The sequence below is a fragment of the Cyanistes caeruleus genome, chromosome 8 (assembly GCF_971803275.1).
Source record: "Cyanistes caeruleus chromosome 8, bCyaCae1.hap1.1, whole genome shotgun sequence".
Lineage (NCBI taxonomy): Eukaryota > Metazoa > Chordata > Aves > Passeriformes > Paridae > Cyanistes > Cyanistes caeruleus.
This window is the reverse complement of record NC_141708.1, coordinates 964,136-988,525: the sequence shown is the minus strand read 5'-3', so window position 1 is coordinate 988,525 and position 24,390 is coordinate 964,136. Positions and strand designations below refer to the sequence as shown.

The 24,390-nt window shown below is 52.2% G+C and overlaps 1 protein-coding gene across 1 annotated transcript in view; it reads right to left on the bottom strand.

Moving 5' to 3' along the window:
* Positions 1-1,497: 1,497 nt before the first annotated feature.
* The window catches only part of TCERG1L (transcription elongation regulator 1 like), a 49,319-nt gene continuing 26,426 nt past the window's right edge, over positions 1,498-24,390 (bottom strand). Inside the window, exons 5-13 of the mRNA XM_086899520.1 lie at positions 19,341-19,466; positions 16,804-16,898; positions 15,074-15,162; positions 14,209-14,363; positions 10,022-10,091; positions 8,723-8,849; positions 5,475-5,564; positions 3,846-3,964; positions 1,498-2,423 (exon numbers count right to left, since the gene is read on the bottom strand). Of these exons, the coding sequence (XP_086755646.1) occupies positions 2,267-2,423; positions 3,846-3,964; positions 5,475-5,564; positions 8,723-8,849; positions 10,022-10,091; positions 14,209-14,363; positions 15,074-15,162; positions 16,804-16,898; positions 19,341-19,466 (1,028 nt within the window). The 3' untranslated portion in view covers positions 1,498-2,266. The remainder of the gene's footprint in view (positions 2,424-3,845; positions 3,965-5,474; positions 5,565-8,722; positions 8,850-10,021; positions 10,092-14,208; positions 14,364-15,073; positions 15,163-16,803; positions 16,899-19,340; positions 19,467-24,390) is intronic.

The window sequence follows — 24,390 nt, the reverse complement described above, 5'->3', positions numbered from 1 at the left end:
ATCTCCAAACTCACCAGAACCTCCCAAAATCCTCTTTTGCACTTCTTCACATTGCCCACACTGTGCACAATTTGTTCCCTAAGGATTTTGCATTTTATCTAAATACAGAAAAGCCACATAACATTATCACCTTTGATTTTTGACTCCTGTTTATCTTGGGTTCAGACCAACATAATCCAGCCAAGGATGTGAGCACACAAACTGCTCCTCACATTATCCAAGCAATGCCATTATTAGCATTTTATTGGCACATGAAGCCAAAATGAATGAGCTCGAGTCCTTGGCAGCCTGTTCCACCTCGATTTAGCTTTTAATTACAATTTGCCTAATTTTCAGTGTCTTGTCCTCGGGGAGGCAAACCCCGAGCTCCATCTGGAGAAACCCTGGCTTCCTTCTCCTCCCCAGTGATCCAAATGCTCTCCATGTCCTGGCCTGGGTCTGGGGAGGTTCCAGGGTCATCTCTCAGAGCTCTTGGTTGAACTGAAAACCATTGAAAACCATTGAAAACCATTAAAAAACATTAAGAAACATTAAAACCCATTAGAAACCATTAAGACCATTCCACTCCTTGAAATGTTTTTCTGCCCTGAAAACTGAAGAAAATGCAGATATGCAGAAGCCCCAGGGCACTCACCTGAGCAGGAGCACATCCAGGAGCTCCCCCAGAGGTGAAATCATGGAGCAACTGATGGGAAACACAGAGCAGCTGGAGATTCCAGCAGGGAACAGGGAAAGCAGCACCTGAATGTGGCCTGAGACAGGTGGCAAGGCCTGGATCAGCCTTTCCCTTCTCCCTCCCCATCCCCACAGCCAGGAATTCCTTCCCAATATCCCACTGACCCTGCCCTCTGGCACTGGGAAGCCGTTCTCCCTTGTTCTGGCACTCTGAAATGCTCATTTTCCCAAGGAGCAGAAAGTTACTTTATCTCCCGATTATAAAAATATCCAGCACACACCTGAATAAAAATTACTGGGAGTTAAAGTATCCCCTTCACTCCAAGCAAACAGAAATCTATGGATTTAAGGAGCAAGAACTTAAAAATTTAGGTCTCCTGAGGAAAAAAAAAAATTACAATCATTACAAAAATTATAATCATACGAGCATTTTTGGAGCAGCAGGAAGGCAGAGATGTCCTGATGTTCCTCCAGGCAAAACATCCTACCTGTGTAGCCAGAGTGACTCTTTTGTTCCCAATATCCTCAGATTTCCAATGGATCTCACTGGAATCTGCACACAAACCCCCTCTGGTTTTCCATCTCTCCAGTAAAAACCACCAGCCCTGTGTTATTTTCCCCATGGAATCATGGAATTCCCCATTATTTCATGGAATCTCAGAGTATCCTGAGCTGGGAGGGACCCACGGGGATCCAGTCCAGACACCCCAACAACCCCCCCATCCCTGACAGCATTTTCCACTTGAGTTCTGGCAAAAAAAAATCAACTCTTCAGATACTTCCTCCCCTGAAATCCCCCTGAAAACAGGCTTGAAATGCTTCTTAATTACAAAAGTTAAATATTTATTTATACAAATATGATGAGAAAAATCTCATGCAGACTCTTCACACACAGGAACAGAACCCAAATCCGACTGGGATGGCTTCACCACAGAACTGGGGTTGGAAGGCTGAGGGGGACGTGGCGCCCGCGGGAAGTTCTGGGTCGGAGAGCTCTCCTATGGAACATGTGCCAAGATTTTCACACTCTTCACCAAGATTAACAATTAATAGCTGATCACTACTACTCAGAGGACTGGACAGAGACGGATGAGCAGCGGGAGCGGATCCTGCAGACCACCAGACCCCACACACTTGGTGGAAATGCCGAGTGGCCAAAAGATTGTTGGAGATAATTCCCCTAAATGATGGCAATGCCTTGAGATTGCTCTGGATGGCATCTGCTTCTGCTTAATTATAAATCTGCATCGGAGTCATAACTTGTGTATATTACAAGTAATTTGCATAATTAAAACAATTAAGGGATCGACATATCATGGCAATTAGAAATGCATCAAACTCGGGATGTTGTACAAAAGAGAGCTTCAATATGAAACATTAATTCTTTGAGAACAAAACATCCTTCCCGTTCCTGCCGAACAGCCTTCCCAAATCCGCTGGAGGCTCCCCAGGCTCCGTCCAGAGGCGGTTTTCCCTCGGGATCTCCCACTCCTGGTGGTGCTCTTGGACCCCGAGCGTTTCCCATCCTTCCTTGGAATCCCCTCCCGCAGCCGCGGCCTGGGCGTGTCTTTATTGCCAGTTTCAGCTGCTTTTATCTCATTTTCCGTAGCCTTATCCTGTTTTCTTTGTCCCTCTTCTTGAGAATAAGAATGAACTGATTGAAAAAGTGCTCCTGGTCCTTCTTCTTCTGGACGAGGCGGAAGCGCTGGTCCCGGCCGTACTTCTCGGCGAATTCCTTGAAGGTTGTCCTGTGGGAAAGGAGAGCTTGGGAATGAATCTGGGGCTGTGCCAGGGCACCCCCAGACCTGCACCCACCCCAAACACGAGGAGTGGGAATGGATGGCACCAACAGGATGGAAAATGCGGGATGAAGGAAGGTGAGACCACCCTAGGGCTTTGGACACCTGGAGCAGCCTGCAAGGAGCAAGGATTAACTCTGGGATTTGAAACTGGATTAATGGCTGGCAGGAGCCTGCTGAGCCATTAACACAGCACTCACAGACCAGTGGCACCGAGTTTTTATTTCAACTCCTGCATATTTTGTGCTTCCAAGGCGAGCACACCTTGCAGGGTTTGCTGCCTACATTGCCTTCCAGGCTGCATGCCCAGCTCCTTTCCCCAAGGCGACTCTTTGCTTTTTATTGGAAATATTCGGGATTTATTTCCCTCTCTGTGTGCCTAAATCAAGGCAGGGAAAGGAGCTTCCTCAGTCAGCTCCCAGAGCCCTTCAGGGGTGAAATGCTCCTGGCCTCTGGGCCAGCACAGCTTTTCCCTCGGAGACTGGGAATGTCAGTGCTGGATGCAGAGTCTGGGTGGGACATCAGCCCAGAATATTCCTAATGTTGTTGTAGAATGTTTCTTGTAATTACAATTATTATTACAGCCCCCCGTGCTGTTTGTATCCGTGTGCCCACACAGGTCGTGCTGAATAATTATCTGCGTATTTTATCAGAGAAAGCAGTAATTTCTTTGTTCCAGCAATTTAACAATGTTTATAATGTAAACCCCTTTGTTTTCATGTAATTTACAAATGAGAAACCACTGCCCTAAGCACTGCTACCGTGTTGAGTCTGGGTCCATCACTTGAAAAACAAAGTGAAGCATCAATTGTGCCTTGCACGCTGTATTTTAATTTAATCACAGAACTGTAGAGTCACAGGAGGGTTTGGTTTGGGAGACACCTCACAGATCATCCTGTTCCAACCCCCTGCCACGGCAAGGGATGCATTCCATTAATTTAATGGCGTGGCATTAACAGGAACTTTGTGAAATTACATTTCCCTTCCACCAAACGCCGAGACTAAATACAATTTCTGAGTAATTACACTTACATGTGCAATATGGATGAGACTGAACATTGTGGTACTGATTTTACATAAGTAATGGGTGTTCTATAATCACATACAGGAATATGAAATAAATGTGCTGTGCAAAGGATTGCACATTCTGAGAGAGGGAGAGGGAGAGGGAGAGGGGAAGGGATGGAGAGAGGGAGAGATGGATGGAATATTTCCTCTCCCAGGAATGCAACAAAATACTGGAAAATATCAGGGAAGAAATGCCAGCATTGGAATTGGGATCTTCCACTTGCTGTGAAGAATTCTGGGCTGAAAAAGCTCAGCCTAAATGACAAAGCCGAGCTTCCCAACCCTTCCTAAGGCAATGCTCACCTTGGGGATAACTTGGATTCTTCCAGAAGCTTCTTGAACTCTTCCTTGGCCAACAGCAACTTGTTCTTCCTCTCTTTGTACTCCTCCCTGACCCGGGTCTTGACAAACTGCTCGAAAATCTGGCCAAGGAGGGGGCACAGGACAAGGAGTTATTGACAGAGCCTTTGTAGGGGCTGCAGTCCTCATCTGCCCTCCCCACGTGCCCAGGAGTTTTTATTCCATCACCTCCAAGGACTGGCCCCCTGTCCTGGCTCTAGCTGGCCATTTCATCGAAGGCTGGAAGAGTTTACATTAATCCCAGAACCCCAGACTGGTTTGGGCTGGAAGGACCTTAAATCCCACCCAGCCCCAGCCCTGCCATGGCCCAGGTTGCTCCAAGGCTGGTGAAATGATTTCAGGATTCCTTCCAAGGAATGTCTCTTGACTGACTCATCATGGTCCAGGTGTTGTCCTTGCCCTTTCCCTGCAATAAATCCCAAACTCCCTGCTCAGGCTCTCCAGCAGCACTTTCCATCCTGGCAGCTCCTCATACATTTTCATTCCTGTATTTCCTTATTATTTTGTTTCATTTTTCTTTTCCTTAGGAAAGGAAATATTGGAAAGGGAGTAAATGAAGATGTATGTGCCCAGTGCTCTGGTAAACACCTACAGGAAGCTCTCTGGACAACCATGGGCCAATATGGAATAAGTTCATTTTTCATCCTGTTTATTTAAAAAATGGACAATTCCATATTCAAAATTATTCCTTCTGCAGGATGACAAAAGGCTTTTAAGGGAGAGGAATAACCACAGAACAGCAGCGTCCACCTTCTCTGCAGGATCCCTGCATCTCCCCTGCATTTTGCAGATTCATCTGCAGACTTTGGGGCCCCTGGTGATAATTAATGCCCAAATTATCAAGGCAGCAAAACTCCACATGCCTTTGGAGCTGCCCAGAAAAGCCCAACCCTTGCAGAGAGCCCCAGTGCTGTGTCCAGATCCTGCCAGACTCCTGGGGAATTCCTCAACAGTGGAAATCCGGCAGTTTCTCCACAATATTCCAACAATTCAGGGTAGAAGCATCACATTTCCCTCCCTGCAGCCAGCCTTCCCAGGAGCTGTTCCTGCATCCCAAGGGACGGGAGCTGGTCCTGTGATCAGACCTTGCTTTTCCAAGGAGACAGCACTGGGAATCACAGAATACCCTGAGTGGGAAGAGACCAGCTGCCAGCCCCCCAAACCCTGGTGAGCACCACCCCGTGGGCCTCCAGAGGGGAATCCTGATCTGCAGGCACTGCCCAAGGAACTGCTCCAGGATCCCGCTGGTGTCGCCCTGAAAACTCAGCTTCTGAGCTTGCTGACATGGTTTTCTAAGGACTTTTCCAGGACAGTAACTGTAAACATAGATATGTGAACATTCTTTCTGTTCCACGTCTTGTGATGGGCATCTCTCATGGCCAGTGCAGGGGGAAAGTGTTATCCTGACCCTGGCTGTGGTCACAAACCTATAAATCCTGGGAGGAAAAATAAACTTTCTCTCCCTTTCACCACACCTTGATCTGTGTCCGTGTGATCTGTTCAGCGGTAACACGCTGGGTTTTGGGAGGTGTTTGCTGCAGCCAGGCCCGGGCTGGGGGCAGAGTCACTCACCTGCCTCCTCTCCTCGGGGTTCAGCAGCAGGTAGCGCGGGTCAAACACCATCTTGTGCAGCTCCTTCTCCCACGTGGAGAACGCCGACACCTGGGGGCACGGCATTTAATGAGCATGGGGAAGGAGCAGATGTTCCCAGGAGCTCAGGGAGCTGAGGAACCCCTGGGCAGGATTCCTGGGGTGGCTGAAGGGGAATTCTGATCTCTGGCAGAGCTCTGGTGGCCTCCACACCACCAGGACTGATCTGCTCCTCAGCGAGGCTGGGGGAGATGCTGGCTCCCCATCCGTGGTGGAAGGGGATGCAGCAGGCAGGAAATGCTGGATTGTGGCACTGTTTGTGCAGTTCCAATTGCCACAAAAGGGACAATTCTAACTGCAGAGCTGGGGCTGTGACCCAGCCGAGGCACTCGGGGGAAGCTGGCACTGAACATCTTCAGAGCACCACGTTCCCACGGCACGGGATGGGAATGTCACATCCTGCAGGGCTGCATCCAGCCCCACGGAGCACTTTGGGTTGGAAGGGACCTCAAAGACCACCCAGATCCATCCCCTGCCTGGGCAGCAGGAATTGCCAGTATTTCACAACCTTCTGAACATCCCCAGTCATTTGTTGGCTACAGGAAAATCTGAAGGAGATAAAATACTCTAATCACTCCAACAAAAGAGTGAATTTGCTAAAAAAAACCCTTGGATGTGAAGTGCAGTTAAACAGTAATTAACATTCCAGCAGGAAAGCTCTGATGAAGCAAAGTGGCTTTAAGTGGGCTCGTTTTCCTCTCAGAGTGGTTTGAGATGGGGAAACCCAAAGCTCAGGCTGCCCTCGGGATCTGAGGCCATGGGGAAACCCAAAACTCAGGCTTTGGGGATCTGAGGCCATGGGGAAACCCAAGGTCAGGCTTTGGGGATCTGAGGCCATTGGGAAACCCAAAGCTCAGGCTTTGGGGATCTGAGGCCATGGGGAAACCCAAAGCTCAGGCTTTGGGGATCTGAGGCCATTGGGAAACCCAAAGCTCAGGCTTTGGGGATCTGAGGCCATGGGGAAACCCAAAGCTCAGGCTTTGGGGATCTGAGGCCATGGGGAAACCCAAAGCTCAGGCTTTGGGGATCTGAGGCCATTGGGAAACCCAAAACTCAGGCTGCCCTTGGGATCTGAGGCCATTGGGAAACCCAAAACTCAGGCTTTGGGGATCTGAGGCCATGGGGAAACCCAAAGCTCAGGCTGTCCTTGGGATCTGAGGCCAAGTCTCCCCAACATCCCCTTGCCACAGCCTGAGCTCCTCTCCCCGTGTCCCCTTTGTCCTGAGCTCGGGGGTTTCCAGCACCAGGAATCTTTTCCTGGTGTCTTTCACATTCTCCTGGACATCAGCTTCATTCCCAGCACCAAGCCAGCTCTGAGCTGAGGCTAATTAAGCCCAGACTAATTCATCAGGTAATCATTCCAGCTGAGGATTTTGTGCTCAGCAATCATTCCCTTGCACATTAGGCAAACGTCTCCTAAAACAACCTGGTATTTCTGATTTCATCCCAGTTACACTTCACACACAAATCCCCCTCTCTCCCCAGGATTAAGAAGGCAAAACCTTGAGACAAAACACCCCTGGAATCCTTTCAGAAGCCTGGAGAGCAGCCCAGCAGGGAGAAGACTTTCCTGGAAATGCTGGCTCAGAAGGTGGATTTTCTGATGCTGGGTGGGAGAGGGAGCCAGGAAGAACCTTCAGTTTCCCTTTTCCTCTTGTGGAAACTTTGAAACTTCCAGAGGAATATCCAGATTTCTGACACAGGAAAACTCACCCCAGACTTCAGAATAAAGAGTGCTCGTGTCTTGGAACTGCCCCAAACCCCCTCTATTTTTAAAATGTTACAATAAATATTCTTCTGTTGACATAATTTCTGTAGGAAGCTGCAGAACTCCTCTGGCAAACTCCATCTGCTTCGAGCTCTTTGTGATTCCTTCCAGCAACTCCTTGAGGAGGGCAGGGGATGGTCATTAAATAATTAGATTTTGATGGCATTAATGGCATCCCTGTGCTTCAGCCATGCCAAGCAGCTGCTGCTGAGCTGGACAGCTCAAAAAACGTTCAGAGTAAAAGCAAAGTAACCTCTTCTCTCCCCATTTTTAAACATTAGCAAATCCAAACAGTGAATTCCCCAAATTCCTTAATTTTAGGAGCAAATCTTACATAGAAACACCTGAGAATCCTGTTCTAGAACAGCCCTAAACCTTCCAAACATTGACTTATTGCCCCCTGAGTTGCAATCTGCCAGCAAAGTCTTCATGCAGAGCTCATTTATGGCCCTTCTGCATTTCTGCAGCATAAATAACAAGCTGTATTAATAAAGCAGCTCTGGCGTGGGGATAATTCACTGCTGAGCTGCTGAAGCTCTAATTATCCCCCTTTAAAGCCTGCTGATTACTGGGATAAATTTTATAGGCTTTAGTGCCTGACAACAGCCACCTTGGGCTGTATTTCCTGTGGGAATGACATTCCCTTTATGGGATGCACGTGGCAGTGTGGGGGGAGGCAGAAGATCTGCACCCACTGCTCATTTTACACCTCCCTGTCCCCACAGAGCCCAGCCCTGGAGCATTCCCTGCTCCTGGGGCTCAGCACAGCTCCAAACATCTCCAGAGCATCCCTTCCCAAGGGTCTGGATGGGCATTAATGGCTCCCAGTGCCAGAGGGGAGATTTGGATGGGATTTTGGGCAGGAATTGTTCCTGGCAGGGTGAGGAAGGTCTGGGATGGAATTCCCAGAGCAGCTGGGGCTGCCCCTGGATCCCTGGCAGTGCCCAAGGCCAGGCTGGACATTGGGGCTGGAGCAGCTGGGACAGGGGAAGGTGTCCCTGCCATGGCTGGGGTGGGATGGGGGGGATTTGGGGTCCCTCCCAACCCAAACCATTCTTAATTCCATGGTTTTGGATGGTCAGTAAGTGAAATTGGCTCCCCAGTGCTGGAGTTTGGGGTGATGGGCACTCAGGAGCTCACAGGACAGCTCCTGAGGTGTGAGGTGCTGGCCAGGACAGCCCAGGACAGCTGTGCCCACAGCCCCACGTCCTGCTGAGCCACTGACCGTGCTGGAAGAGCTGCAGCCTCTGGATATCCCTGGGATACAAACTGGGAGTTTGTCTGGAAAGGGCTCCCGTGGCAGAAAGCCCCCAGTGGCACGGGCTGAGGGACAGAGAGCCCAGCGCTGGTCCCTGCCCAGGCTGCAGGAGCGTGCTGTGTCCCGGGAAGGGCTGCTCCTTACCCCCCTCTCCAGCAGCATGTCCCTGAAGTGGGTGATCCTCTCCTCCAGGGGCGGTGAGATCCGGCTGGCCGAGCCTTCCTCCCCTCCCTGCTCCTCCTCAGCCCCCGCAGCCTGGCACTCCTCTGTTCTTTACAGGGCGAGACAGACAAGAGGTCAGCAGTGCTCCCCTGCCAGGCCATTCCATCCTTTTAATCCTTTTAATCCCTTTAATCCCTTGAATCCATCCCAGAGGTGCTGGGAGCTGCCACGCCTGGAGCCCTGGGCGCTCAGGGATGGGGAATTGACCCAAAGCTGCAGCTGGGTACCAACCCAGGGCTGCTGAGGCAGGATGGTCACTCTGACACCCAAATTCAAGGTGCAGCACAGTGACAGCTTCATGGGTGCAGCACAGTGACAGCTCCATGGGTGCAGCACAGTGACAGCTTCATGGGTGCAGCACAGTGACAGCTCCATGGGTGCAGCACAGTGACAGCTTCATGGGTGCAGCACAGTGACAGCTTCATGGGTGCAGCACAGTGACAGCTCCATGGGTGCAGCACAGTGACAGCTTCATGGGTGCAGCACAGTGACAGCTTCATGGGTGCAGCACAGTGACAGCTTCATGGGTGCAGCACAGTGACAGCTCCATGGGTGCAGCACAGTGACAGCTTCATGGGTGCAGCACAGTGACAGCTCCATGGGTGCAGCACAGTGACAGCTCCATGGGTGCAGCACAGTGACAGCTCCATGGGTGCAGCACAGTGACAGCTCCATGCAGCCCTCCCCAAGGAGGGGTGACCCTAAAGGGGCCTTGTCATGCCAAAAGCTACAATCAAGGGCTCAGTTCAGCAGGTCTGTGATAACCCACCACAAACTCCGTGCCTGCCCACGCTCAGGACAGCTGGGATGGGTGTGGGAAGCCTCAGAACTGCTGTGTCAGGGGTGATGCAGGAGGATGTGAAGCACACGTGGTAATTAATTGAGGTCAGCAGCAGGAGCAGCGGGGCTGGCTCTGAGAGCAGGGCAGAAACTGCTGCACTCCAGCCAGGGAAAGCTCTGAGCCAATCTTTGGAGTAACCCAAAATAAATTACAAAATTACAGCCTTGCTTGTAAGCATTTCCTAAAGGAAGAGTTCCCCAGACGGAATCTGGTGATGCCCACGGGAAGAGCTGCAGAGAATCCTGGCTCTGGTGAGGACTGGACACCTGGAGAACAGCTCCCATCATTTCCCCACAGGGAACAAAACTGCACTCAGCTCGCCCTGCTTTGTAGCAGCCCTTCCCACCACCAAATACAGAGAAGGAAACTTCAGAACTTACTTATTTCTCTTAGTTTTGATGCTCAGATCATCGTTTTCATCCCCTGGACAAGAGCTAACGCACTTGTCTGCTGAAAAGAAAGAAGTCATTATCAGATTTGAATGAGAGAAATGGGAATACAAATTCCTCAAATTGACTTCTCTTCCCTCGTCTCTGCTGCTCAGGTATTTCCTGTCTTTCACCCTCCACAGAGGGTTTTAAAAATAAAAGTATTTTATAAAATCCTCAGAACTGCCTTCATCCAAATGGGAGCAACAGCAACAAAGTGACCACTTCCAGTCAACAAAATTCCTCATTTTTCATTCATGACATGATTGCTTTAAATCTTATTATTGTTTCACCTGATCCTCCCTTCCCTTCAAAACGCAGCCAAAGACATTCCTGCAAAATCATTTCTGTGCTGACAGCCTGGAGGATTCAGGGGAGGTGACTCCCAGCAGAGCTTCCCTCCTTCCCCATCCCTCCTCCTGGGACCAGCCAGCCTCAGGGTGCTTTCCCAGGAATTCCAGCAGAAATTCCAGGATTTCCTGGCAGGGCTGGGGAGATCCAGCAATCTCCACACAGCCCTGAGGCCTCAGAGCAGCCCCAGGGCCCGGCCAGCCCCTGCCCTGGACACGGCTCCCTGGGCACTCGGAGCTTGGGTTTCCAGTCACAGACAAGGGGAACAAATCCTGAATTCTGCAGTGTTTTCCCTTCTCCCTGCCAGCTGCAGTTGTCACCAAGCCCCAAAGGACACAGAGGTCACATCCTGCACTGCAGGGCCCCAGCACAGCACTGGGAAATGCTCAGGGGCTGTTTCTCTTCTCTGAGTGCCAAAGGACCCAAAATCTCTGTGGGAATTCTGTAAATTACATAACCCCAGGTTTTCAGGAGGAATTCTCCCAGCTGGACCAGGCTGGACAGGGCTGGAGCAGCCTGGGACAGGGGAAGGTGTCCCTGCCACGGCACTGAGGGCTCGGAGCTCTCCCAGCCCAGCCATTCCAGGATCTGCTGGCTCCATGATGTCCATTCTCTGTTGATGACCAGGAGAAGCTCCTCAGCCTGAGCCTGAGCTGCAGGAGGAGATCCCAGCAGATGGATTGCTGCCCCTCCTCTCCAGCCCTGCTGGGAACCCAGGAGGGAAGAGCCACATCAATCTCCTGCAACCAACACTTGGTGGAGGAGGAGTAATTGGGAAATGAGCAATTTTTCATTTATGCCCAAATTTAAAACCCACTTGATCCTTCAGCAGAGACAAGCCAGAGCATCCCGTGGATAACTTCACTTGACTTTTCTTTTATTTTTTTAAGATGTTTGATTTAAAAATTCTAATTAAAGCTCAGCAGCAGCCACTCAGCAAAATAAATGTGGGGAGCATGGTTGGGAACACTCAGCTCGTTTGTGTTATTTATTTACTGGAGATTACGAGCCAAGAGAAGAGGTAACAAATAATTCCCCCTCACCTCAGAGCTAATCTACACTAATTACAAAGTGCTCCAACACTGAGCAACCACAAGGCCCAATTACAGCAGGGAAGATTAAGACTGTTTAACAACAATGAAAGTCATGGCCTTAAAAAAAAACCAAAAAAACAGGAGCATGAATCAAATCTTTGTGGTAGAGATAATAAATGAAAGGGATGGAACACAGCAAAAAATAGATTTTTGAAGTGGCACCTATCAGCCCTGAGTTTAGACTCTTCTGTTAATTAATTAGAGAGCAGGAACAATGGTAGAGACCATGAACAATGACCCTCAGCTTTGTCCCTGGCCATCCCTTGGCAGGAATTCACTGAGCTTTCCATACATCCCGCAATTAAAAGCTCTTTTTCTCTCCTGAAGAATGAATTGCAGCAGATTGGCTTTGGAGGAATTAGATCCACAGCTACAATCCCTCCAACCACACAGAAACACGGAACACAAGCTCCTGCTGAGGAAACTCCCAGAGAAAAATGCAATTACAGCTGTGGCAACAGGACAGGGAGGGAGAAAAGCTGATAATGGCTCACCCCTGTGTCCCTGCAGGCATGGGCTGTTGGGTGATGGGGGTTTGTGGGGTTATTTGGGATTTTCAGGGGTTGTTTGGGGTTTGCAGTGATTATTTGGGGTTTTCAGGGGTTATTTGGTGTTTGCAGTGATCATTTGGGGTTTGCAGGAGTTATTTGGGGTTTGCAGTGATCATTTGGGGTTTGCAGTGATCATTTGGGGTTTGCAGGAGTTATTTGGGGTTTTCAGTGATCATTTGGGGTTTTCAGGGGTTGTTTGGTGTTTTCAGGGGTTATTTGGGGTTTGCAGTGATCATTTGGGGTTTGCAGTGATCATTTGGGGTTTGCAGTGATCATTTGGGGTTTGCAGGGGTTGTTTGGGGTTTGCAGTGATCATTTGGGGTTTGCAGTGATCATTTGGGGTTTTCAGGGTTTATTTGGGGTTTTCAGGGTTTATTTGGTGTTTTCAGGGGTTATTTGGTGTTTTCAGGGTTTATTTGGGGTTTGCAGTGATTATTTGGGGTTTTCAGGGTTTATTTGGGGTTTTCAGGGTTTATTTGGTGTTTTCAGGGTTTATTTGGGGTTTGCAGTGATCATTTGGGGTTTTCAGGGGTTGTTTGGGGTTTGCAGTGATCATTTGGGGTTTGCAGTGATCATTTGGGGTTTTCAGGGTTTATTTGGGGTTTGCAGGGGTTGTTTGGGGTTTGCAGTGATCATTTGGGGTTTGCAGGGGTTCACTGGCAGCTGTCCCCCTGCACCAGAGGCAGTGCCCATCCCTGCTGGCCCGGGGGGACAGGACAGGTCCCACAGCAGCCTGGCAGTGCCACCACCCCGAGCTGTGATAAAACAACCACGAGCCTCATTTCCTCCCCCTCCCACTGAGGAACGAGCAGCAGCTGCAGGGTGGTGGCTGCTCTTTCCCCACCAAAACCAGAATATTCTGGAACTCGCAGCAGCCAGCCAGGGCCAGGAGCAGTTCCCACGTCCCAGTAAAGCCAGCAGGAAGCCTCAGGAGCTGTGGCAGGAGCAGGGCAGCCTTTGGAGCAATCCTCTGAGCGGGCAGGAGAGATTCCTGCTGGGATTTTCCCTCCTGCCCAGGCTGGAGGAGCAGCAGGGAGCTGCGTGTGCCTCGGGAGCAGCTGAGTGATGCTGCCAATGCCCAGCTCCAGCTCGGGCAATCAAACACCCTGAGCCTCCTGAGAGGGACAGTGTCCATCTCAGAGCCATCTCCTGCTTCCTCCTGCCAGCCAGGAGCAGCCTCAGCCCCCGGCTCCCAGTTCTGCTGAAAACAACGTTCTGCATCACCCTCAGCTTTCCCTGCACCGGGAATCTCCCTGCGGCCCTCTAATTCCAGCCCTCAGCACAGCCAGCTCCGGATCCCAGGGGATCCCAGGGCTTCCAGGGGGTTCCAGGGCATTCCAGGGGTTCCAGGGGATTCCAGGGGATCCCAGGGCTTCCAGGGGGTTCCAGAGGATTCCAGGGGATCCCAGGGGATTCCAGGGGATCCCAGTGGTTCCAAGGGATCCCAGGGGATTCCAGGGGATCCCAGGGTATCCCAGGGGTTCCAGAGGATTCCAGAGGATTCCAGGGTATCCCAGGGGATCCCAGGGGTTCCAGAGGATTCCAGGGGTTCCAAGGGATCCCAGGGGTTCCAGAGGATCCCAGGGGTTCCAAGGGATCCCAGGGGTTCCAGGAGATCCTAGGGGTTCCCAGGGGATTCCAGGGGATTCCAGGGGTTCCAAGGGATCCCAGGGGATCCCAGAGGATCCCAGAGGATTCCAGAGGATCCCAGGGGTTCCAGGGGATCCCAGGGAATCCCAAGGGATCCCAGGGGTTCCAGGGGATCCCAGGGGATTCCAGGGGTTCCAAGGGATCCCAGAGGATTCCAGGGGATCCCAGGGGTTCCAGGGGATCCCAGGGGATCCCAGGGGATTCCAGGGGTTCCCAGAGGATTCCAGGGGATTCCAGAGAATCCCAGGGTATCCCAGAGGATTCCAGAGGATCCCAGGGTATCCCAGGGTATCCCAGGGGTTCCAGGGGATCCCAGGGTATCCCAGGGGTTCCAGGGGATCCCAGGGAATCCCAGGGTATCCCAGGGGTTCCAGAGGATCCCAGAGGATCCCAGGGGTTCCAGGGGATTCCAGAGGATCCCAGGGAATCCCAAGGGATCCCAGGGGTTCCAGGGGATCCCAGGGACAGGGCAGCAGTGCCAGGGTTGGGTTACTTGCTGCAGGCTCCAGCTTGCGCTTGTGCGGGGGGTCCTCGAGCAGCCGCTTGATGTCCCCGCGGTGCCTCAGGTCCAGCGGCCGCTCCCACACCGACAGCTGCATGCTGGGGTTGAAGAAGAACACCCGGTCATCTCCAGTCCACACCACACACCTGCTCCAAGGGATAAAGCAGCCTTAGAGCCTGGCCAGCACCAGGAATCACCCGCAGCGGGGCACTGCAGCCCTGGGGACAGCCCAGGACAGCCTGGGGACACCCTGGGACAGCCCAGGACAGCCTGGGGACAGCCTGAGACAGCCTGGGACACCCTGGGACACCCTGGGACACCCTGGGACACCCTGGGACACCCTGGGACAGCCTGGGACAGCCTGGGGACAGCCTGGGACAGCCTGGGGACACCCCTGGGGCAGCCCAGGACAGCCTGGGGACAGCCTGGGGACAGCCTGGGACACCCTGGGACAGCCCAGGACAGCCTGGGGACAGCCTGAGACAGCCTGGGGACAGCCTGGGGACAGCCTGGGGACAGCCTGGGGACAGCCTGGGACAGCCTGGGGACACCCCTGGGGCAGCCCAGGACAGCCTGGGGACAGCCTGGGGACAGCCTGGGACAGCCTGGGACACCCTGGGACAGCCCAGGACAGCCTGGGGACATCCCGGGGACACTCCAGGGACACTCCAGGGACACCCCAGGGACACCCCAGGGACACTCCAGGGACACCCCGGGGACACCCCAGGACCTGCCCTTCCCTGCCAGCCCCCTGGGCTCCCTCCCGCACCCTCCCTCGGGCCATTCCCCAGGAAAGCTCTGCCAGAGGGACCCCTGGCAGCGTTTCCCAGCTCCCAGCCCAGGAAAGGGCTCTCACCACGGGGATCCTGGCACTGGTGTGGATGCCACGGGCTTGTTCCCGTTGGAAGCGCTGTCAGCCTCAGCCACGAGCTTGAAGGAGTGGTCCTGGAGAGACACAGAGGGGTGGTTAACAACCAGCAGCTGCAGATCCCCCCTCAGCCTGGAGGGGGTCACCCCATGGCCAGAACCCCAGGAGAGGCTTTATTTATTTTATTTTATTTTATTTTATTTTATTTTATTTTATTTTATTTTATTTTATTTTATTTTATTTTATTTTATTTTATTTTATTTTATTTTATTTTATTTTATTTTATTTTATTTTATTTTATTTTATTTTTTATTTGCTTTAATTATTTTATTTATTTTATTTATTAATCTATCTATATCTATCTATATATCTATATCTATCTATATCTATCTATATCTATATATCTATATATATATCTATATCTGTATCTATATCTATCTATACCTATGTATCTATCTATATCTGTATCTATATCTATATCTATATCTATATCTATATCTATATCTATATCTATATCTATATCTATATCTATATATCTATATCTATATCTATATCTATATATATCTATATTTATATCTATATCTATATTTATATTTATATCTATATTTATATCTATATTTATATTTATATTTATATCTATATCTATATCTATATCTATATCTATATCTATATTTATATCTATATATATATCTATATATCTATATCTATATCTATCTATCTATCTAATCTATCTATCTATATGTTTGTTTTTTAAATTTTTTTTCAATTCCAGCCAGCTGTCTCTGGAACAGCACAAATAAATGGGAATTACAGGAATGCCTCCCCACAGCTCAGATAAATGGGAATTACAGAAATGGCTCCCCACTCAGAGCAGCAGCAATGCAAAGGCAGCCAGCAGGTCCTGTCCATGCCAGCAGCTCCCAGGGGAGGGAGGGATGAGGGAGAACTCGGAGCGTGGCATGGAGCAGGACAGGAAAGCTCTGCTCCCTCCAGCAGCTCCCTGGGCTGCTCAGGGACAGCAGCACTGCCCCAGGGACAGGCTGACTGTCCTGTCCCCCTGCTGCCCCTCTGGGCCCACCACACTGCAATAAAGTGTTTGGAGCTGCTGGAGAGAGCCCAGAGGACCCAAACGATCCCTGGAGCCCCTCTGCCCTGGAGCCAGGCTGGGAATGTTCACCTGGAAAAGGCTCCAGGAGAGCTCAGAGCCCTGCCAGGGCCTGGAGGGGCTCCAGGAGAGCTGGAGAGGGACTGGGGACAAGGGATGGAGGGACAGGACACAGGGAATGGCTGCCAGTGCCAGAGGGCAGGGCTGGGTGGGATCTTGGGCAGGAATTGTTCCTGGCAGGGTGGGCAGGCCCTGGCACAGGTGCCCAGAGCAGCTGGGGCTGCCCCTGGATCCCTGGCAGTGCCCAAGGCCAGGCTGGACATTGGGGCTGGAGCAGCTGGGACAGGGGAAGGTGTCCCTGCCATGGCTGGGGTGGGATGGGTGGGATTTGGGATTCTTTCCAACCCAAACCATTTTGGGATTCCATGGGGACCAAAGCATCCCTGACAATGCCAGAGCTCCTGCACAGCCCTGAGATAAATTCAGCCCAAGGCTCTTTAAATGCACTGCAGGGAAGGATCCTGCACAGCTCCAGGCTGGCCCATCCTGCCCCTGGGCCGGGTTTGTGCAGCTCAGCGGTCCCAAAGGCTCGGGAGGAGGCTCCAGGACTGACCTTGTCACTGTCACTGCCCGTGGGGCCACTCTTCCTCTCCGTGTGCAGGATCAGCGTGGGCGGGCGGGAGGCTCTGCTCGATTCCTTGCCACGATCTGTGGGGGGAAAGGAGCTCTTTTAACCTGAAATAAACTCACAAGGAGCCCAAAGTGCTGAAGAAAACCCAAAGTGCTGCCCCGTGGCTCTGAGCCTCCTCCTGCCACCCCTTCCTCCGTTATCCACACACCCCCCTTGTGCCCAGGATTCATCTCTCCAAACACCACATTTCAGTGGAACACATGGAACCTCTTTATTGCACCGAGTGTGGGGTCCTGCCTTCCCTGGGGACACCCTGGGGACACCCTGGGGACACCCTGGGGACACCCTGGGGACACGGGCAGGGCAGGCCTGGGCTCCTGGCTGACCTCCACCATCTCAGAGGGTTTTCCCAACCCAAAGCATTAATTTAGCATAATTAATTCCCTGATCCTCTGCTCCCCTTCCCCCTGGGCACCCCCTGCTCCCAGCCCGCAGACCCTGCTGTGCTCAGCTAAGCCCTGCAGGAATCCCCAGGGAATGAGGGATTGATTTCCAGGGGAAGCAGGGAAAGAACATTTCCCTCTCCTTTACAGACAGCTGTCTCCATCCTGAAATGCTGAAGTGTCTGCTGCCTGCAGAGGTGTGACAGCAGCGAGGCCTCTGGGGACAGCAGGGGTGAGACAGAGACCGAGCCAGCCCAGCACAGGAGCGAGCACAGCACGATGTCAGTGAACACAGGATTTTCTTGTTTTGGGGGTTTTTGTGTGTTTGTGCTCCTCATCTGGGGTGTGAGCTGAGCTGGCCCATCCCTCCTGCAGCAGGACAAGGTGTGTGTGACTCCTCGGGGTGTCCCCAGGTGTCCCTGCCATGGCAGGGGGGGATGAGCTCCCAGCCCAAAGCACTCTGGATCCTGAGGTTCTGTGTGGCACATCCACCTCCTTTTCACCCCCAGCTCAGCAGCACAAGCAGCACTGGTGAGCTCGGCTGCTGAGGATGAGCAGGAGATGGAGATAAATGCTCCTGATTAAAGAGGCTTCTCCAGGGCTCCACGGCAGGTACAGGGACATGAATAATTCACAGCATGGCAAGGAAAGGTGAAGCAGCAAAACTCCTTGGGTATAGCACAGAGGATGTTGGGTGTGATCACAAACATCTCATTAAAAGCAGAATTAGAGAGGGAGGGGAAGAGGGAAGATGGATTCATGCCATGAGGAGCTGTGGACAAGGCATCATAAAAATTTGTTTTGTAAAAATATGCAGAGGCCAAACCTCCATTAATATCAAAAAAGTTTAACATTTTGTCTCCTAAAAGCTCCCAAGAACTGGATTTATTAAGTACACACATCCCACACTGTGGTGTTTATCCTCCCCCAGAATCTCCACAGGTCAGTTCTGCCTCTTCCTACAACCTCACTGCTTTGGTGTTTGAGATCAGCCTGAAACCTCCCCTGGCAGATCCCAGCTCCTCCTCTGCTGGGTCTAACTCAATCCAAGTGTGGGATCCCAGTTCTGGTCCCACCAGCCAGGTCCCTTCTCCAGGCACTGGGATCTCAGTTCTGGTCCCACCAGCCAGGTTCCTTCTCCAGGCACTGGGATCCCAGTTCTGGCTCCACAGCCAGGTTCCTGCTCCAGGCACTGGGATCTCAGTTCTGGTCCCACCAGCCAGGTTCCTTCTCCAGGCACTGGGATCTCAGTTCTGGCTCCACAGCCAGGTTCCTGCTCCAATCCAGGCACTGGGATCTCAGTTCTGGCTCCACAGCCAGGTCCCTGCTCCAGGCACTGGATCCCACCTTGCCCTCAGCACTGCTCCAGGGACACAGCTCCACTCCTGCTCCTGCCCTCCCACCCTGGTTTCCCCATGGGTGCTGTTGTTTTCTGCTCTGACCATTCTTGCTGTGCCTTCCACGTGCTCCTTTCCCCTCTCAGAACAGATCTCCTTGAGCTGAGCTTTTCTTCTTCCTGCCACAATCCTCCCTGGTATTCTGCAGGGGATTTGCAATGGGAACAGGAGAATGACACGGACAAATTCCCTGTTGGAATTTGGAGTTCAGGGACAAACCCATTCCATGGCTGGCTGTTCCAGGCACACAGCCAGCACTGCCCAAGAGGTGCTGTTTGCCACTGCCCTGCTGGAACCACAGCCTGGTTTGGGTTGGGAGGGACCTTAAAGCCCTTCCACTGTCCCAGGCTGCTCCGAGTCCCACCCAACCCGGCCTCGGACCCTTCCAGGGCTGGGGCAGCCCCAGCTCCCCTGGTAACACAGTGCAACCCCCAGGGAGGAGGTCAGCCAGGTTATGTCTGAGCTGATCCCTAGGAATTCCTGGAAAGCACCTTTTTTCCCCCAGAACAGCGCTGGGCATGTGCCCTCAGGGCCCCGTGGTGCCTCCAAGGTGACGAGAGCAGCACCTGAGTGGCCCCAGGCCAGGCAAAGGAAAACCTGGGGGTCCTCAGGGAGCCCATCCCTGCAGGAGTGTCAGCCACAATCCAGCCCTGGGATGGGCACATGGAGCAGCACCCACCTGCCCGAGCAGGGTCCATCAGGTTGGTGGCCATGAGGGTGACGGCGGGCGCGGCCACGGCGGTGACACGGGTGACCTGTGCTGGCACCAAGGGGCCCACGGCCGTGTCCAGCCTGGAGGCAGAACCTGCGAGCAAACCATAAGGGAAGAATGGAATTTGTCCCTAGGAAATAAAAATTCCCTTTTGTTGGGAAGGTAGAATTAGAAAGAAATTATAAATATGACTCTTTAGCCAGAAAGGCTAAGGAAGAAATACAAATGAAAGCAGGGTTTGAATAATTCAAAGAAACCAGGCTGGTGTGCCAGAACACATTCTGTCCCCCAATAAAACTGAGACCCCTCTCCCCAGCCTCATAAGGAAAGGTCTGAAGGACCCTGAGATAACTAAAAATATGCAAAAGCAGCGATTTCTATAGGTCACACTCAAATGTTACTGTATTAGTACACTTAGAAAGATTAGTTAGTGAAGGAATAGAATATTCAAATGTATAGATTATATAAGTAATTGTAAAAGAGAACTCTCTCTCTTAACTCTTAACTCTTAGCCCTCTTAGCACTTTTAGTCTCTCTTGGCTCTCTTAGTTTTCTTGGTCTCTCTTAGCTCTTAACTCTTGGTCTCTCTTGCTGCTCTCTTGCTACTCTCTCTCTCTCTCTCTTTTTCCCTGACTCTCTCACTTCTGTTCTGTCACTCTCTTTCGTAGCAATCTTCAGTCTTGAGCTCACGTATTCATATTTTACCCCCTTTTGTATTGTTCTCTCCGAGCCCGCTTTGAGCTCTATCTGCTGGCTCAGAGCAGGCTCTGTCTCTCCCCCAAGCCCTGAAATAAACTCCTGACCCCTGACTCGATTATAGAGGTCTCTGCTGTGTCTCAGACCGTCCCCAGAAAGCCTCTCCTACCCCCTTTAGAAGCCTTGGCTGTTTTCCCCACCCTCGAGGCCGGTGGTGAGCACGGTGCTGCACCTGCAGCTGCAGCTGGGGGTCTCGGGCAGCTTTTCCAGCCTCAGTGATCCAGTGAATTCATCTGCTGAACCCATCTCCTGCCCCCACTGCGGGGTTAAACGAGGTTTGTGCTCAGCTCATGTCCTGGCCACGATGCCCACGGATTCTCAGCCAATAAACAGCGCCAGAAATTTCAAATTAATGAAAATGTGGCCCTCAAAGTAAGAATTTTCCAGGATAGATCAACGGCCTCCCAGCAGGTCACAGCAGGACCAGTGTTCTCATTTTAAATGACACTCCTCTGTTTTACTCTGTTACTCATCACAACTTCTTTGTGTCCCACTCTATCCACGGGGAATAATTTTGCCAATTCTTTAAAAGTGCAGCTTTGTCCAGGATTAGTCTGCTGGGCCCAGGCCCAAAGCAGATCTCTGTGCCTTGCTGACGTGCATTATTCATGAGCAGTCAGTAAGGCAGGCCTGGTGCTAGGGCAGGTCTGTCACACCAGGCTCCCCAGCCCCTCACAGCTCCTGCCTGCTGCCAGAGCTGAGCTCACACCTGCAGCGCTGATCCCGACTAACTGGGCCCGGGATTTTCCAAAGGGCACAGCCCCATCTCATGCCAGGCTGGATCCAGCTGTGCCAGGCTGGATCCAGCTGTGCCAGGCTGGATCCAGCTGTGCCAGGCTGAATCCAGGTGTGCCAGGCTGGATCCAGGTGTGCCAGGCTGGATCCAGCTGTGCCAGGCTGAATCCAGCTGTGCCAGGCTGGATCCAGCTGTGCCAGGCTGGATCCAGGTGTGCCAGGCTGAATCCAGGTGTGCCAGGCTGGATCCAGCTATGCCAGGCTGGATCCAGGTGTGCCAGACTGAATCCAGGTGTGCCAGGCTAAATCCAGGTGTGCCAGGCTGAATCCAGCCGTGCCAGGCTAAATCCAGGTGTGCCAGGCTGCATCCAGCTGTGCCAAGCTAAATCCAGCTGTGCCAGGCTGAATCCAGCTGTGCCAGGCTGGATCCAGCTGTGCCAGCAGCAGCCCCCATGTCAAACTGCACAGACACAGCCCTGCCTCAGGGCAGACTGGCAACCACACAATTCCCAAGCACACTCCAGGATTTCCTGCCCCTTCCTTCCACCAGCTACTCGTGGTTCCCACCCCAACCTCTCCACATTCCGGAATAACTCGTGTGAAAGCTCCAAGCTGTTCTAAAAGCCCACGCACACACCCTGAGCGCTCTCAGGGACCCGTGTCCCCACCACATCCCAACACAGAGCACAGAACCCAGCCTGGGCTGGGCTGGAGGGGTCTCAGAGCCCACCCAGTGCCCCCCTGCCATGGCAGAGACACTTCCCCTGTCCCAGGCTGCTCCCAGCCCCATCCTCGGGTTCTGTCAATTCTCTACAGCCAAAACTGGAATGATTTCCATAACTTGCATAATTATCCCCTGCAATTCCAGCCAGCACTCGAGACGAGCTCTGCTCATTCCCCACCTCGGCTTCTGCCGCCTGCTCAAACGTGACTTGCCATTATATAATTTCAGCTGCTTCTTTCTGCTGATTTATTATCCAATCCAGGAACAATATCAGTGCATCTTTTGATGTGATGGGAGCAATTATCCCACGGCTTCCATCCGCACCAGAGTCAAGTATATATAAATATATATTTATATACACATATCTATGCATTTCATACATGCAGATCGAGTTCAACTGCTTACTTTAATTATAACTGCTGCTCACCAAATAAGCTGGAATGATTTAAGGCAATCTTAACCTTTAAGAAATAAATATTTATGCTTTGGAGCTCTTTGTGCTTATGAAGAGCAGTCCTTGCAATGGATGGCTTTGGAATACAAATAAAGCCTGGATGGGGTTGAATGTCACGATGCAATATCAGCTCTGGTGTGAACTGAGCATAACCTGGGCTGGAATTACAGCTGGATGTGAACCCCGTCATTGCATTTAGGCCAATTTCACTCCAAAACAGCCCTGAGGAGGGGGAGGGAGGAGGAAAGCGTTCTTCCCCGTGAAGTTTGGGGTGATTGCAGAGCCAGGGAGGCCTGGTGAGCCAAAGGTGCCTTTGGAGAACACGTTCTGAGATTATTTCAGCATTTCCAGTGTTTTCCAAACACATCCACCCACCCTGCCCTTACCTGCAGCAGGGACAGAGGGGCCAGGGGAGGGAGGGGAAGGGAGAGAAACCTGAGAATCCTCGGGCAGAGAATCCACAGCCCCAACCTGAGTGACTGTGACAGCTCCGAGGGGAGACCTGAGGGGCTGGGGGGGCTGAGGCTGAACTGGGAACTGGGAACTGGGAACTGGGAACTGGGAACTGGGAATGGCTGAACTGGGAACTGGGAACTGGGAACTGGGAACTGGGAACTGGGAACTGGGAACTGGGAATGGCTGAACTGGGAACTGGGAACTGGGAACTGGGAACTGGGAACTGGGAACTGGGAATGGCTGAACTGGGAACTGGGAACTGGGAACTGGGAACTGGGAACTGGGAACTGGGAATGGCTGAACTGGGAACTGGGAACTGGGAACTGGGAACTGGGAACTGGGAACTGGGAACTGGGAATGGCTGAACTGGGAACTGGGAACTGGGAACTGGGAACTGGGAACTGGGAACTGGGAACTGGGAATGGCTGAACTGGGAACTGGGAACTGGGAACTGGGAACTGGGAACTGGGAATGGCTGAACTGGGAACTGGGAACTGGGAACTGGGAACTGGGAACTGGGAACTGGGAACTGGGAATGGCTGAACTGGGAACTGGGAACTGGGAATGGCTGAACTGGGAACTGGGAATGGCTGAACTGGGAACTGGGAACTGGGAACTGGGAACTGGGAACTGGGAATGGCTGAACTGGGAACTGGGAACTGGGAACTGGGAACTGGGAATGGCTGAACTGGGAACTGGGAACTGGGAACTGGGAACTGGGAACTGGGAACTGGGAACGGCTGAACTGGGAACTGGGAATGGCTGAACTGGGAATGGCTGAACTGGGAACTGGGAACTGGGAATGGCTGAACTGGGAACTGGGAACGGCTGAACTGGGAATGGCTGAACTGGGAATGGCTGAACTGGGAATGGCTGAACTGGGAACTGGGAACTGGGGATGGCTGAACTGGGAATGGCTGCATGGTGACAGGAACAGGGAAAGGTGACAGGGACAGGGAAAGGTGAGAGGGACAAGGAAAGGTGAGAGGGACAGGGAAAGGTGAGAGGGACAGGGAAAGGTGACAGGGACAGGGAAAGGTGAGAGGGACAGGGGTGGGCAGAGCCAGGAGAAGGAAGGAGGGGATCAGACACAGATTTATCCTCACCACTCTGGTGTCTGCCCTGCTTTCCCTGGCCATCGCTGGCACTGAGTTCAAGGCATTAAAATGTCTGAGGTTTGGCCCTGGGCACTTCCCCCAGGCCCTGAGGGATGTGAGGAATGCTGGAGCCAGCACCAGAAGTGAGAATCCCCTGCCTGGTGCTGCGGGGAAACCTCAGCTTCTGCTAAAAGCCAGTGCCAGCATTTCCACTGAACTCATTCCCGCTGCCCCTGCACGGCTCCCGCGGGACTCGGGCTTGAGAGAGAGAGAGAAGCAGGGCTGGAGTTCAGAGCTGTTGCCAGAGAAGACAATAACCTGGAGCGCTGTGTGATGAGGGTGAGGCAGCTGGGGCAGCATCAGCACAGAGCTGCTGCCCGAGGGAAGCCAGCAGAGGAACCCAAACCCAGCCTTGTGCTGCTGAGGGACGCTGCAGGCCGAGCAGAGCGGGCTGCAGGGTGCTGTGGGGAGGAGGAACCAGAGTAATCCCATTTCTCATCCCATCCTCTCACTACTGGAACGGCACTTTGGGGGAATTTGCCCATTCCCAGCCCCAAGGTGGGTGACACCAGCTGGGAGCAGGAAATCAGAGTTGGAAAAGTTGGAAAAGACCTTTAAGACCATGGAGCCCAACCAGCAGCACCACCATGGTCACCATTAAACCACGTCCCCAAGTGCCACTCTGAAATCCCTGCAGAGATGGTGATTCCACCATCCCCTGCTCCAATGCTTTACAACCCCTTCCACGGAGCAAACTTCCCCAAAAACTGATCTAAACCCGCCCTGCTGTCGTGT